At 40.2% G+C, this 14,741-nt stretch overlaps 3 protein-coding genes across 3 annotated transcripts; 2 read left to right on the plus strand and 1 right to left on the minus strand.

Annotated features, from left to right (window-relative positions):
• The first annotated feature begins 204 nt into the window (after positions 1 to 204).
• rpp21 (ribonuclease P subunit p21) lies at positions 205 to 2,249 on the plus strand. The gene is made up of 5 exons (XM_029429809.1): positions 205 to 363; positions 495 to 595; positions 1,218 to 1,300; positions 1,493 to 1,627; positions 1,827 to 2,249. The coding sequence occupies exons 1-5, from the start codon at positions 307 to 309 to the stop codon at positions 1,922 to 1,924; spliced, it is 474 nt and encodes a 157-aa protein (XP_029285669.1). The 5' UTR covers positions 205 to 306; the 3' UTR covers positions 1,925 to 2,249.
• Positions 2,250 to 2,376: 127 nt separating this feature from the next.
• Positions 2,377 to 3,961, minus strand: aqp12 (aquaporin 12). The gene is made up of 3 exons (XM_029429808.1): positions 3,367 to 3,961; positions 2,584 to 2,700; positions 2,377 to 2,504 (listed from the first exon to the last, which is right to left on the minus strand). The coding sequence occupies exons 1-3, from the start codon at positions 3,959 to 3,961 to the stop codon at positions 2,377 to 2,379; spliced, it is 840 nt and encodes a 279-aa protein (XP_029285668.1).
• A 2,543-nt stretch (positions 3,962 to 6,504) lies between these two features.
• slc35d1a (solute carrier family 35 member D1a) lies at positions 6,505 to 12,968 on the plus strand. The gene is made up of 12 exons (XM_029430494.1): positions 6,505 to 6,702; positions 7,000 to 7,033; positions 7,122 to 7,208; positions 7,306 to 7,373; positions 8,239 to 8,310; positions 8,470 to 8,538; positions 8,780 to 8,882; positions 9,524 to 9,616; positions 10,374 to 10,441; positions 10,698 to 10,776; positions 10,857 to 10,939; positions 11,646 to 12,968. The coding sequence occupies exons 1-12, from the start codon at positions 6,593 to 6,595 to the stop codon at positions 11,749 to 11,751; spliced, it is 972 nt and encodes a 323-aa protein (XP_029286354.1). The 5' UTR covers positions 6,505 to 6,592; the 3' UTR covers positions 11,752 to 12,968.
• Positions 12,969 to 14,741: the final 1,773 nt, after the last annotated feature.

Raw genomic sequence — 14,741 nt, forward strand, 5'->3', positions numbered from 1 at the left:
ATTCATTAACTATATGTGGAACCAGTGAAGACTTTCTTTTATTATCAATAATAACAGGATTCTCTACAGGCAGCGCAGATACAAGTTTAGGAAGTAAGTGACAAAGCTCAAGCTGTCCTTACTTTGAAGTAAAACTAATTGAGTACAATTTCAAGTTTTTTCGTAAGTTTGAGTTTATTGAGCGCTTTTATTTTGGAGATTTCATCCGGAAGTGAACGTTTGAGTGGGTTCAGGCGGATGTAGCTCAAAGTGAAGCCGCTGTAACGAAAAACTGTTCATCTATTTTCTCCTGATCTTTTGTGTGTGATGGCACTTCAACTGAAAGACAAAGACGCTTACCAAAGACTGAACTATCTTTACCAGGTAGGATATAAATAAAGTAAAAGCTAATCGCTGTCGTGATGCCGTTGACAATAGTCGCGTGGCTAACATGCTAGCTACTTTGCTGAGCAGACATGTCATGATTTTATTCCACTGGTTTTATCTCTTTACAGGCTGCACATTGTGTTTTATCCCAAAACCCGGAAAATGTGGAGCTGGCTCGTTTCTACTGCTTCACACAGAAAACCATTGCAAGACGTTTAGTTCTCAGGCAGTAAGTTGAGCCTCAATATGATCCAGTAGTGTTTGTTTCGCCTGGTATTGGTTTTATTTTGAAGGGAGAATATATATGCAAAAAAAAGATGTACGTACGTATTACTTATGTTGCGTCACTTTTGCTTCCCTGTGCATTTAGTGAAATGTATTGAACATTTGGCTGTAAATCCTCCACACCAGACTCTCTAACTAGCATAAACAAACCAAATAATACCACAATATATTTGTTTGAAATAATAATTTCACAAATCAGCTTTCTAATCCTACAAAATATCTTTTGTTTACCAGAATTTATCTTGAAGGAGCCACTATCCTCCAGAAACTTGTTCAAGGCTTTTACAGCAAGACGTTTGAAAAAGTGGTTTTCTCTTTAGAGAAACACTTTATTGAGAATGAGTTAATCATTCTTAAATCATAATTATTATTCCAAAAGTAATTCCAGAACAAAATACTCTTTAAAAAATATTGTTTCTATATATTTGTGACCCAATTTCAAAGATTTACATCTTATGGGCTTGGGAAAGCGAGCTAAAAAGAAAAGTATACAATAACACCAGCGCCATCTTTTAAGTCTAACCCCTACACTAATAGGTTTTCCACATCTGTTAATTGTATTGCAGAGACCCATCAGTGAAGAGAACATTATGCAAGAAGTGCTGCTCATTGCTCATCCCTGGTGTAACCGCTACAACAAGACAACGAAGTAAGTCAGTTCATCATTTATAGTGACAGTCCAGTTCCTGCTGTTTCCCATGTTACATTGCAATGAATACTGAAAATGTTTTAGATGTTTTTAAACGGTTAATTTATGGGTTTAATCTCAATTTGTTTGGTAGATTTAAGAAACATGTTCAGAGATACAAACCTTCTTTTTTCGTTGACTTTGTGTCATGAGGAAAAAACCGCAAGACCCGCTTCACTGTTTTGAGGTGCCTCAGCTGTGGGCAGAGCAAGACGTTACTGAATGATCCGGATCATTGTTTATGGGTGGACCGTCCTGAGGCTCAGATGGGGCAACAAAAGCAGCCAGGTGATGAACCTCAACCCAACACTATACATTCGCCTCACAGGGGATGGTTTCTGTAGACTCACTGTGCTTATTTAAACAATAGTCTGAACTGAAGCAGCAAGAATAGCCTGTGAAACCTTGTTGTTTATAAGATCTCTCATTGAGGCAATAATGACTTGACACTTGGTACTGAACATTATTTATTCTTTCTCACACATAGATCCAGGCCCTTCTATTAAAAAAGAGCCGAAAGGCAAGAAGCCTGATGGGACCGTGTCTTCTAAACCCAGTGCTGCCCAGAGCACTGCCAGCACGTAGCAGCAGTGTCCCCCCCCCCCCATCTGACTGTGAAATATGAAGGACTTCTTGTTTTTTTTTTTTAAAGATATGTGTAACTTTATTATGTTGCATAAATCCACAATCTTTAAGTTGCTTTTTAGATGTAGTAACTTTTTTTTTCTTGGCCTCTGTGAGATCATTTTCAGTATCTCTGTGCTGTCACAGTGTGACTTTTGAAGCTACCAACAGAGGGCCACCATGTGCTGCACCTTCTAAAGGAAGAAGTGTTGGACAAAGTGTTGGTAATGATTTTATTGAAAACTGCATACAAGAATCAAATAATTAAATTAATTTGTCATTATTATATTTTGTTATTATTATTAGTATACATTTTACATACGGTACAAATATCTTGACCATCAACCATTTGTTGTCAGGTACTTTCCCGAAAGGTTGATTTAGGAAAAATATAAAAAAAAGTGTAGTTTCTTTCACATTTTCTTCTTTTCTCCTTTGTCCCCCTTTTGCACTCGCATACGTGTCTTCTGAGAATATAGTAGGTTCTTGGAAAAAATCCTTGGAATGTGACCCATGTACAAGAGAAGAGCCAGAAACATGCCTAGAAAACATATACAGTGTGTAAACAGTGTGTTCACTTTTAAAGAACTGCACATGTGTTTCATTGTAATGTGATTTACCTGTGAGAGAGCCAAGCCAGTACACTGCTGCATACTCTGTGAAGGTAAATCCAGGACATTGGAAGGTGAGGCCATAGGACAAGGAGGGATTCATGTAAGCCGAGGTGAAGCCTCGGGCTGCAAAAAAAAGGAACGGACAAATAAAGTCAATGTTAGTCTCTCTTTACTATACTGATAAAATATGTTTTTAAGAAAGTAGCAGAAACATAACTCTTATTAAATAACACTTGAAGCAGAGGATCACATGCATGAGTCATGACTAATATCAAGGTGGAGTCAGGAACTCATAATTTAGTGTTGTGTATACGTTTGTAAAAGCTAAAATTGACAATCACAATCCAAGACTATCAATTAAATATCCAGTGAAAGATATTAGTGCCAAAGAACAAACTCAAAATAAGACTAATTTATTGTATAAACTTCTGGTAGCTTTCTTTGGCCAAATTTATAAACAGAAGCATGACAGATTGTAGATTAATTAATGTATGACATCTAGAGGGAAATTAAAGTTGCAAGTGATTTTTTAAGGCTACAATTTAAAGTAAGTAACAGGAAACGCAGACAAAGTTCTCGGTGCATTTTGTATTATGCAGATGCACAGAAACTGATCTCAGATGATACTGCCCGGCGAGAAGAGTTCATCTATTTCAATGATATTTTTGTTTTATTTGCCAAAGTTTTCACATTAAATAATTTTTTCTTTTTGTATTCCAGTAATTTACCTCTACTCCAAACCGTTTTGCAATTCTGATAAACTATAGGCCAGGTGCAGCTGAAACTTACCTATATGAGACAGGAAAGTGAGGAGGACGGCGATCAGGGGCACCCGGATCAGAACTGATCTGCGTCGCAGGTTTAGATGGACTAAATGAAAGATGAGAGTGCAAACACACTCGGTGAAAAAACCCTCAAGCAAAGAAACCCGCAGAGATGTGCTGCACTCTCTCATCATCAGGTTTTTGATCATGTGCATGTCTGTCAGCTCCAGACTCCAGTAGTATATAGCTACAAGAAGGGCTACGTGGGCCCCAAGAAACTGGGCTGCAACAGCAAAGAGAGTGGGCAGGGTGGTGGCCTCCAGCTGCAGGAACTTCAGCACAACCAGGGTGGGATTCCCTGATGCATCTCCACAGATCACACCGTGGGTTAGCAGCGCCACAAACAGTATGGTTAAAGTCACATCAGGACCCAAGCCCCCGGCCCACTCACCCACCTCCACAATGGTCTGCACCTCCAACAAACATGCCACCAGCATGAAAGAGGAAGCAAACTCCAACATGAAGCTAAGCCGTGACCATTTTTTAAGGAGTGTTCTGACTAAGGCTGCAAAAAGTACTACAGACACAAAGTATCCAAGAGATGCATTCAGTCCAGACATGGCTCAGGTCAGCTTGTACCCTGCTCTTTCTTTTCCAAAAGAAATGAATGGGGGTTTGACTCAACAGCTCTGCTCTCTGTTTGGCAACGTGGCACATGCAGAGACACATTTCTTATCAGAGACACGTCAGGTTTTTAGTCCAAAACCAGGTGGCCAAAATACACATGGACCTTGAGACAAGGTCAGGTCAAGAAGCTGGCCTTCAATTGGTGGTCATTTATAATTAGATCACAGCTTCACTTAAATGCTTCATCCCTCTTACTACAGGATAACATACAGGCTTACTGTAAATGCTCTTTTTCCTTTAGGACTAAATGGCTGGAGAGTTGTTTAAATGCAAATGAAAACACACCCCTACTGGATTTAAAGGTTTGAGGGGTGTTGAAGAATAAAAGCTTTGTATGTACTGTAGCTTTGTCCAATGCACACAAATACATGTTTGCAAGCAGGTTTCATCAAAATATGGCAAAATTAAGAGTCTGCCGTGATACATTTTTTGTGTGTTTGATTAAAAAGAATAAGTATAGCTTGGAGGATGAGTGGGAGTAAGTGGAGGATATCACAGGTCAGATGAGGAAGAGGTCCCTCTAGTTCTTTCAAAGAGCCAGAATCTTCTCCAGAGTCATGTCTTTGTTGTTTCTGGATCTCCTCCACCTGGCCTTCTACGTAGATCCATAAATTTCTGCATCAAGCCATTCCTGTTTTTTACCCACTCTTCCTGCTTCTCCTCAAGCATCTGTTTGTTGTTTAAAGACTGAGACAGAGCAGAGACAGTGTCATGGATACTGGGTTATGTGCCTTTTCCACTGTTTTGGGCACTGTCCTTGTAAATCCATGCAGCACAAGGAAACACAATTGACACATTTTCCCATATTCAAAATTAACTTTCTGAAATAAGTTATACTTTGTGTGATATGTTCTGTTATAAGATAACATTTGCACACAATGTGCTAGAAATTGAAATCACATTCAGGGTTATGACTTGGAAAGTCGTACAAAGACTGTTTCACAGTGTATAATAATAATAATAATGTGTGTGTGTGTGTGTGTGTGTGAGTTTATATAACTCACCGAAATTGTTCAGAAAATGGGAGAAAAATCAGGTGTGAACTAAAGGACAGCGAGGCGCGGCTCACCCACGGTACACCTGAGGGGAGAGTCCACCTTGAAATACAAGAGGACTTGCTGGCCAATTTCCTCCAAGAACATAAGGAGGACAATAAATGGAGCCCAGCTGCATGAGGCTAAAACTAAACATGTCCTTGAGACGGAGCGCCTTCGCTTCTACCAGAAGAGAAACAACATTTGGGAGGAGATGGATATTCCCCCAGTTGCTTGCAATGGCTAAAACCAACTTGGAGTTAGAGTTGGAGAGCCATCTAGAAATTAAGAAGGCTCAAGCTCATGAGCTAAAGAATGAATTGAGCATAATGGAGGAAGCTAAGAAGACACTGGAGACTGAGCTCCTCTGCTATCAGCAGGAGAGAAACAACCTCCAGGAGGAGACAGATATGTCAAGAGCTTCCTGTCTGCCTCAACTGGATGAAGAGAAAGATAACAGTAGTCAGCTCATGGCTTCTCTGAAGGAAGCTGAGCAGCAGCTGAAGATCAGACATCTCCAGTGGCAGGAGGAGAAGTCTTCCCTCACAGCACAGCTGGAGAAATCCTTTCAGAAAAGGGTCAAAGATCAGCTAGAAAAGAGAAGAAGAAGAAGAAGAAGAAGAAGAAGAAGTAAGAAGAAGAAGAAGAAGCGGTTCAAAAAGCTCTTTGTTCTTGAATATTTGCATAGAAAAACTGAATCATTTGAAATGAAATGTATTAGTTTGGTACCAAAGAGTAATGATAAGATTATAAAGAAAAAGAGCAAGGTACAATTCGTAAATTCATGGAAATAGCAGGGGGGAAAAGTTGGTGAGAGACTATGGAAGTGTGCGTGCGTGTGTGCGTGCGTGCGAGAGACAGAGAGAGAGAGACAGAGAGAGAGACAGGGAGAGAGTGGAGAGAGAGAGAGAGAGAAAGAGAGACAGAGAGAGAGAGAGACAGGGAGACAGAGACAGAGAGAGAGAGAGACAGAGAGAGAGAGAGAGACAGGGAGAGAGTGGGAGAGAGAAGAGAGAGAAAGAGAGACAGAGAGAGAGAGAGACAGGGAGACAGAGAGAGAGAGAGAGAGAGAGAGAGAAGAGAATAGAGAGAGAGAGATGAGAAAGAGAGAGATAGACAGAGACGAGAGAGAGTGGAGATAGAGAGAGAGATAGGAATAGAGGAGAGAGAGAGAAGAGAGAGAGAGAGAGGAAAGAGAGAGAGAGACATAGAGACAGAGAACAGGGAGAGAGACGAGATGACAGAGAAAGGAGAGTAGAGAGAGCGGCTAGATCGCTATGACAATCGCGCGCTGCTAGAGAGAGAGAGAGAGAGAGAGAAGAGAGAGAGAGAGAGAGACCACTAGATAGACATAGAGACAGAGAAAGAGAGATGAGATAATGTCGATAGAGAGAGCACAGCCAGAGATAGAGAGATATCGACTAGAGGAAGAGAGAGAGAAGAGAGAGAGAGAGAGAGAGAGAGAGAGAGAGAGCGAAGTGATGGTAGAGGAAGAGCCGTCGCTCAGAGAGGAATGAGAACTCGTCGGGGATGGCGGACAAACCTCTGACACTGTTTGTGAAGCTGTTTGCCGCTGGATTTTACGGTGTGAGCTCGTTTTTCATTGTCGTGGTGAACAAAAGTGTCCTCACCAACTACAGGTAACTGTTTTTGCTAACGCCTTTTACGGTAATGCCGTTAAGTTGTAAAGCTACCATTTTAGCTAACCTAGCAACTGGAAGTTGTGTCGGCTGTAGAGCTATTGAGCTTGTTCGTTAACGGCAACTTTTGGCTAGCGAGGTTGTATACACACTGAAATAAGAGAGCTTCGCTTACAGTAGCATTTCAGGGAAGCTAACGCTATATTATATTTTAACCGGTGTTAAGTGGGTTAGCTACAGTTGTGCTCAGCCTGTAAGCTGTTAGCGTTTAACGGGGACTCAACTCTGCTGTTTCAGGTTCCCTTCTTCAATATGTGTCGGAATTGGACAAGTAAGTTTTTTCCCCTTCTTTCTGCAACGATTTCCCCAAACACTCATAACTCCCTGAAAGCAAAGTAATGTTTGTAATGTGTGCGCAGATGTTGGCCACAGTGGTTGTGCTGTGGGTGGGCAAGGCTGCGAGGGTGATCAGCTTCCCAGACTGTGATGGGACTATACCTCGCAAGGTGAGATCACATATCCATCCATCCATCAATTATTAAAATGACTTCCAGTTCATCATGATCAGGACAGTTTTTCATTTATGTTTACCTGGTTTTGCAGACGTTTCCTCTACCGCTTCTTTATGTTGGAAATCAAATCACTGGTCTGTTTGGAACCAAACGGCTGAAGTAAGTCCGCATCTCTAAACTAACCTGGGCTGGATGATGGTTACAGGGAGGTTTATTCAGGCTCATGATCTCATGAGAACATGGGAACATTTGGCTTGCTACACAGCACAGATAAACAATGACAGTATAGACATAACAGTACAACAATGTTAGTCTATAAAAAATAAGATTGGATAAGATACAGTGTTGAGTGTGAGCCAAAAGTTCATAGGTTCAAGGTAACGATTACATTATGTGCAAATTAAGCATGTTTATTGCACTAGGGCACACAGTACCTCTGGCCTGCAGGGAGTAGATCAAATGTCTTTTTTAAAGAGAAGATGGTTTGTGCTCCCTAATTCAATCATGCCCTACTAAAAGAGATAGTTTGGATGTTTTGAAGTGGGGTTGTATGAGATTCTCATCAATAGTCTGTGTATTACTACAGTAGATGGCGGTCATCATGCCCCAGTTTAGAGAAGAAGCAGACACGGGAGCAAAACATATTTTAGCCACCTAAAAGAAAGAAATATGTTTACTGCTTTACCTTACCACCAGACTCCTTTGACAAAAACAAAAATTGAATCACGCAGCTCACAGGAGTTGCTGGTCTATGAGGTTAGTTTGGACTCCCTTAAGTCACACTAACTCAAATGAAACCAGTTTCATCAAACTGGGGTGTGCTGCTGTCAGTAATACACATAGACTGTATGGTAATACACCGACTATGGATAAGAATTGCATAAAACCCCACTTAAAAAAATCTAAACTACACCTTCAACAATGTTACCCAGTCTTTTTTTTGTTTGTGGCGTTCAGATTTTGCCTATACCAGGTTTCTAGTGAAAATGTTAAAACTGAAGAAATGTATGTCTTCTTCCACCAGTCTGCCGATGTTTACTGTCCTCAGGAGGTTCTCCATCTTATTCACAATGCTGGCTGAAGGATTTCTGCTCAAGTAAGAGTGCACGTGACGTATAACTCACATTTACTGGTCCTTTTACTCAGTAGGACGGCAAGACAAGTCATCCTCTTTGAACTATATTGGTGGCTTTTATTTACAGTTCAAAGCAGCCAGATAGAATTTCATTGCTCTACTGTCTTTAACCTTTGGCAGGAAGAAATTCTCCAGGCCAGTCCAGCTGACAGTATTTACAATGATACTCGGGGCGTTTATAGCCGCAAGGTAAGTCCTACTACATCCAGGTGTCCCAGCTGTTAAAAAAACCAAAATTACCTTCACTACAAAGGGTTGTCCTGTCCTGATATATGTCCTCACTTAAGTAATATAGTCTTCAGGGTCATTAGACACATGTTATCTATGGTCCAATGTACCCTGCTGAAACGCAGTATGCCCAAAGCTAAATTGTCAGAAGGCTTCTTTACCTCCTCAACTTTCTTTCGTTTTCTCTCATTTCTGTTCATAGTGCCGACTTGTCCTTTGACATGCAAGGCTACGTGTTCATTCTCCTGAACGACGTGCTGACTGCAGCCAACGGAGCCTATGTGAAACAAAAATTAGACACGAAGGTATGTGGAAGCTGCATCTGATGAATAGTAACCATTGTTGGGCTGGAGCTATTTTTTGGCAATGAGCTGATGTTGGTGAATATTATAGAGAACCCAAACTGTCCTTCAGCGTCTGGCTTTAAGGTACGCTGTGTACCTTTTGGGTGGTTATTTTAATTCCCCTCTAGTTTGATTTGATTATCATTCCGTCTGTATTTGTAGAGAACATATCACTGACTTTCTATTTGTTTTTAATGTTAAAAACAAATAGGCTAATTGAAGTTTGACTGTTGAGTCAGAAATGGTTTGTAGCTTGCTTTATTTTTTATGTCACATGAGCAGACTGCTCAGCTCTCACATTACAGCAGACGCTGAACTGGATCCAGATTTAGTCTGTGATGTCTGTCGAGCACCATCTGCTACCATGACAGAGAGGTGTGTGTGAGTGATATTGTGAGGGAATGAAAGATGGAGCCACGTGAAACATATCAGACTAATGCAAACATGAAATTCTATGTATTGCAGTATGCATGACATCTGTATGCTAGTTAGTGAGGAATGCACTGGAAGTCTTGTGAATAAACTGCTCTGTTCTGGCTCTGCTTGCTTTTTTAATGTTCCTGTTGCTCCCTCCCCATCTGTTTCTATGCTCTTTCTCACAGGAGTTGGGGAAATATGGATTACTGTATTATAATGCATTATTTATGATCGTCCCCACTACACTGTTGGCTCATGTGACTGGAGAGATGCAGAAGGTACACAGTGTGACTTGTTGTTTCGATCTTTCTTCCCTATCTGCTCTATTTCTAATTATCTTCATTCAAACCTCCAAACATCCTTATTCATGCAATATTTATTCATAAGATTTGTGAAATGTTAGTGTTTGAACACTTAAAGCATCAGGTTAAGTCTTTGTAGTTTATGTAGTTGGTGCTGATTTTAGTTATTGCAAAGTTTAATCCTAAACTGAAGTGAGTGCACATATGTGTCAGCATGGGTGTGTGCCGTAAATATGGGCTGCCTGTTAGTTGGTCAGTGTTGGCAAAGACCTTCTGGTTTGCCCAGCTGGGGCCCAGCAGTCAGAAAGGCACAAAGCTGCCATTATGCACCCAGTAGAGTTATTACAGCAGCGCCTTCAGCCTCCTTTGACTGAAAAAACCTCAGTGAAGATGCAGACTACTACTTTTTTTTTTTAAAGCTATTGGAAACTCAGTGTTAACTTTGTAAGAAGTATTAGTTGTATCTTGCTATCCACCTTCTAAAATGTGATCAACAACTGTGCAGTGTTCAGTTAATCTTATAAGATATATAATATTATAATAACTTTCTTCCAAACCCATAAGGAGTGACTTTTTTTTACTAAACCAACTGAATATTTTTGAACTCAAATGATTTTTAATACACATAAATAAATATCTACCTTTTACTCCTGTTTTTTGTATTATGCGTTTTATGTGTGTGTTTTTCACTCGTAGAGTTGTGTTGTTTCTCATGCTGTGCTTCTCTTTTCAGGCAGTGGAATATGACGGCTGGTCAGATATGTTTTTCCTCACCCTGTTCCTCCTCTCTTGCATCATGGGGTAAGAATACTGGCCAAAGCTTCTCTGTGACGTGCATACAAGCGCGAGGATTGTGCTTTGTGCCACAATTTGAACATCTGGATTATACCAAGTATTTGTTGTTACGCTATTAAATCAGTGAAATCTCGATGGCACATCTGTATTCTGAAGTTCACAATGAGCCTTTTGTCTACCGTGTTGATTTAACATTGTGAAATCTGACTTCATGCTTGAAGTGTTGAGTCATGTGTGAAATGATATCATGATTGTTTCCCAGGTTTGTTCTGATGTATTCCACTGTGCTTTGCACACAATACAACTCTGCATTAACAACTTCGATCGTGGGCTGCATCAAGGTAAACTGCAGATTTGTGTGAAGTAGTAATTTAAATGCACCACAAGAAGAAAATAAACTAATGGTTTCCTCATTTTGCAGAATGTCCTGGTGACGTACATTGGGATGGTGTTCAGTGGAGACTACATTTTCTCTTGGACTAACTTCATAGGTTTGAATATCAGGTATGAAATTATAAAATGTACGCTGAAATGTCAAGTTGTCTTCACAGATTTATAGAGTTCTTCAAATACACCCAGGGCCGACCAAAGTTGTTTTGAGGCCCTATGCACAACACAAACTTCACCCATATGGCCTTCCAGCACATACGTTTCGAAATGAGTGGTCACACAGCAGTTTGAGTCGGCAACGCTCTGTTCACCACTTTGGTACACACTCAAATATCTCGACAATTGCCATGAAAGTTGTCACTGAGGAACTTTAGTTAGTGAGACAGTTAGCGAGGGTCCACACATATTGAGCCAGACTGGACCTCCCTAAACTGTGAACTCCTAAATGATATTAGTCTCTGTTAAGGCAAAAGGGAAAGGTCAATGCTGACACAGATATCAGTGATACTAATGTGCCAATCAACTGCAGGAATTTACATTTGCGTGTTGGATCTTGTTTGTAAACACAATGACTTTTATGAATGATGACGTGCAGCAGCATGTTCAACTTTACGCCGAAACAAATGACTCATTTTACTTCACCTATCGGATGAATGTTTTGTGTGGCCTCTGTAACATTTATCCCAAAATGAATCTCACTACGCTTTGTTATCCAGCCTTTGAGAAGGTTTGAACATTACCGTGCGCTTTGCTTCATTAGGTGTTCTTGTACAGGCGTGGAGGGTTTGCATTCTTACACTTGCCGTCTGTTTTGTTGCAGTATTGCGGGCAGCCTGGTGTACTCCTACATCACCATCACAGAGGACCAGTCCAACAAAGCGATTGAAAACACCAAGCTGGACATCAAGGGCAAGGTGGTTGTATGACGAAGACACTGGATTTTAGTCAATTTTTTTGCCGATGAACGAGAAAACTCTATTTTTAGTACAACTTATATTTATGGAGTATTTTAGTAGCAAAGGCGTGGGATGATGTTGTTGGGGAAACTTCTTTCTGTGTTCTTGTGAAAACGGAGCCACACTGTCACCACGGTTTGGTTTTTAGATGGTGTCTTTCTTTTAAAATATTTGTGTTTTGATACTGTACATGTGAGCATTGAGAAGAAGGGAAACATATTATTTATATTACAACATTTTCCGACACATGGACAAAGGATGACGTAATGTTTCCTGAATACAGAAATTAACAGCTGGAACTATGTTATTTAAGCATTGGTGTGTACTGACGAATTGCGGGACTATTAAGTAATTGTTATTTTAAAGGCACAATCCTTATTTTCTTATTGCCTTTTCTGTTTTGCTGTTAACACAAAATATAACTTTAGATTCCTGCTAAGCACAGTGAGACGCACGGACACTGTCATTATCTGTTTCAGTCTGTAGTACATTTGTTTTTGTGGATACACTGTTATAAGCTTGTTACAGATGAACAGTAATGACAGTGATCTAACATCACCCTTCAATCAACTGAAGGGGATGGGCAGTGGGCTGTCAGTTCCCATCAAGGATTGTGGCTTTAAATAAATGTTGCTGCCTCATTTTGGGAGATGATTTAAGATTGTGGTTTACATTTTACTCTCTCAGTATTACAGAATGTTTGTTGTGGACTCTCCATGGCTGTAACTGGTTCTCTCTATGCAGAATTAACAAACAATAATTTAATGGTTTGTTGTTTGTACAAGGGGATCCATTTGTTCTTTTTTTTCTTGACACAATGCTATCGCACTTTTAACCGAGGTAGCGCCTGCAAAAAGGTGAAACTGAATTGCCTCACCTCCTGTTACATTCATTGTTGAGATTGAGATTATGGTATTCTTCTGAAATGTACGTTTCAGGTTTTTTTTAAGTATTACAAGAGATACCTGTTTTTCTAAACATTTTAATAGTCAGGTACGAGGTTTTTTTTTTTTTACACTTTTATCTACATTATTTTATATTTATTACTTTTTTTTTTTAGACTATTATCCATATTGTTGGAGTGGCTTGTAAATTGTTGATGCTGTTCTCGTCTCAAACACAGTAACCATGGATTTGTAGCTGAAACACAATGATGTATTTTTGCATTAAAAAACCTGTTGACATGACGTTGTGATTTTAATTAAAGGGCCTACGAAATGATAAACATGAAATTCTACTGATGATAGTAAATGCTATTTGTGGTGTAAAATGATGTGTTACTGATGACAGTATGCCCGCAGTATTTAATAAATCACGATTTAGTATGTCGACCACCGATGTTGACATCGCCGCTACCGGAAACAGCCCGACGCCGTGTTCTGACGTCACAAGTAGAACACAGTCCACCAGTTGAATACACAGACAGCATTACAGACGTGGCGATGTCGGACTCTGGCTCGGATATTTCCACAGAATCGAGTGACAGTGAGTCGTCACTCGTTGCACCTTCAAGAAGAGGAGTTTATTGAAGAGGATGCTGGTGTCGTGGATTTAGATCATGCGGGCGAGTTTAACGTGGTGGAAACAGAGCCAGCTCGAGACACAGTGTTCAAGATGGAGACAGATGGGAGCAAACATGCAGATGATGGTGACGGTGATCCTGGATTTTACCCAGACAGGTATATACATTTGACTATAATTCATAGAACTTATCAATATATAGTAAATACATCATAATAAAACGTAACATTATCCTCGATCGTAAATAGATTGCAAGCTATATTCAATTATTTCTCTACTTGGACACATCGACGTCTGTAAAGCTTGATAACTTGATTCTTTCTCGAAGTTTCTGCGGTTGAGGTTCTATCGTTGTGTCAAACGTCATTTATTACGAGGCTGTATATAAAGCATTAGCTATTAGCTAACAAACAGACCGGAGGACAGCGCTGTTTTATAAAGTATAGTCTGTATACTGACCGTCTCACGGCTGCCTATAGTAGCCCGAACACTTACCAGATGTTCATGGAAGTTACGATGTAACTTTACGAGACTTACGTGAAACGGGTAACAAGTTGCTACTAGGTAGATCTGACCTCCGTACGACCATAACAGGCTTATGAGCTGCTTTACGAGCCTGTCGTGAAACACAGGCATATAAATAGTATGACATTAAGATGGCCTTTTTTCTGGATATTGCATATTGTGTACATGTCCTTACCACTCTTCTTTTGTACATTTAGGTGTACATGTGAAAACTGTACAGTTATGGAAGCAATTGAAGAGCTGCTGCCAAGAAAAGGATGTCATGGAGGAACTCAATGAATATGAGGGACATGGTGCAAACATAACTTGCATAACAGATCACCCAGGATTCAAATCAAAGTGTCTGGCAGTTTGGGTGTTGCAGAAAGCCTACCAAAGGTATTCAAAGAGGGACAGACAACAAACAGGTGATCAGCCATGTAATGAGGAAGTTACTTGTGTGCACAAATGTGTAGAGCTCAGAAACTTTGATGTATTTATGGGGAGTCGAATGGTCACTCTGGCACAATCACAGAATAAATACATAAATAAGGTTGAAGTGGTTACCATTGACATGTATTATCTTGTATGTTACAGAATGTATCGCTATGTGGCATACCGCCAGCTGGTGAGATTCTGCTGGGGAATACTTGGTAAGAACCACAGAATGCCATCATGTGCCATTCAAAAGATCTGTGCTACGTTTCCATCTGACAACTACACGTCATTCAAATATCAGCACTTTATTAGAGTCAATAACAAAATATAATGTCAGTTCAGTGACTGAATCTGCTTCTATACAGCACAACAGCATCGCTCTTGTTTGGTTCTTCCACCGACTGCTGAGTGGAGCTGGGACTTCGAAAGGTTCATCAACATTGTCTTGGCACAAAGCGTAGAGTCTTGGTCAAGAGTTCAGTAACATACTCTACAAA

This window comes from Cottoperca gobio, chromosome 4 (genome assembly GCF_900634415.1).
Source record: "Cottoperca gobio chromosome 4, fCotGob3.1, whole genome shotgun sequence".
In the NCBI taxonomy this organism is placed as follows: Eukaryota; Metazoa; Chordata; class Actinopteri; order Perciformes; family Bovichtidae; genus Cottoperca; species Cottoperca gobio.

Coding starts and splice junctions, on each gene's coding strand:
- aqp12 (XM_029429808.1), bottom strand. CDS start 3,961: ATGTCTGGACTGAATGCATCTCTTGGATACTTTGTGTCTGTAGTACTT. Junction 2,701..3,366: donor CACTTTCCTGTCTCATATAG/GTAAGTTTCAGC, acceptor TTTTTTTTGCAG/CCCGAGGCTTCACCTCGGCT. Junction 2,505..2,583: donor CTGGCTTGGCTCTCTCACAG/GTAAATCACATT, acceptor TATGTTTTCTAG/GCATGTTTCTGGCTCTTCTC.
- slc35d1a (XM_029430494.1), top strand. CDS start 6,593: ATGGCGGACAAACCTCTGACACTGTTTGTGAAGCTGTTTGCCGCTGGA. Junction 6,703..6,999: donor AGTGTCCTCACCAACTACAG/GTAACTGTTTTT, acceptor CTGCTGTTTCAG/GTTCCCTTCTTCAATATGTG. Junction 7,034..7,121: donor TATGTGTCGGAATTGGACAA/GTAAGTTTTTTC, acceptor ATGTGTGCGCAG/ATGTTGGCCACAGTGGTTGT.
- rpp21 (XM_029429809.1), top strand. CDS start 307: ATGGCACTTCAACTGAAAGACAAAGACGCTTACCAAAGACTGAACTAT. Junction 364..494: donor GACTGAACTATCTTTACCAG/GTAGGATATAAA, acceptor ATCTCTTTACAG/GCTGCACATTGTGTTTTATC. Junction 596..1,217: donor AGACGTTTAGTTCTCAGGCA/GTAAGTTGAGCC, acceptor ATTGTATTGCAG/AGACCCATCAGTGAAGAGAA.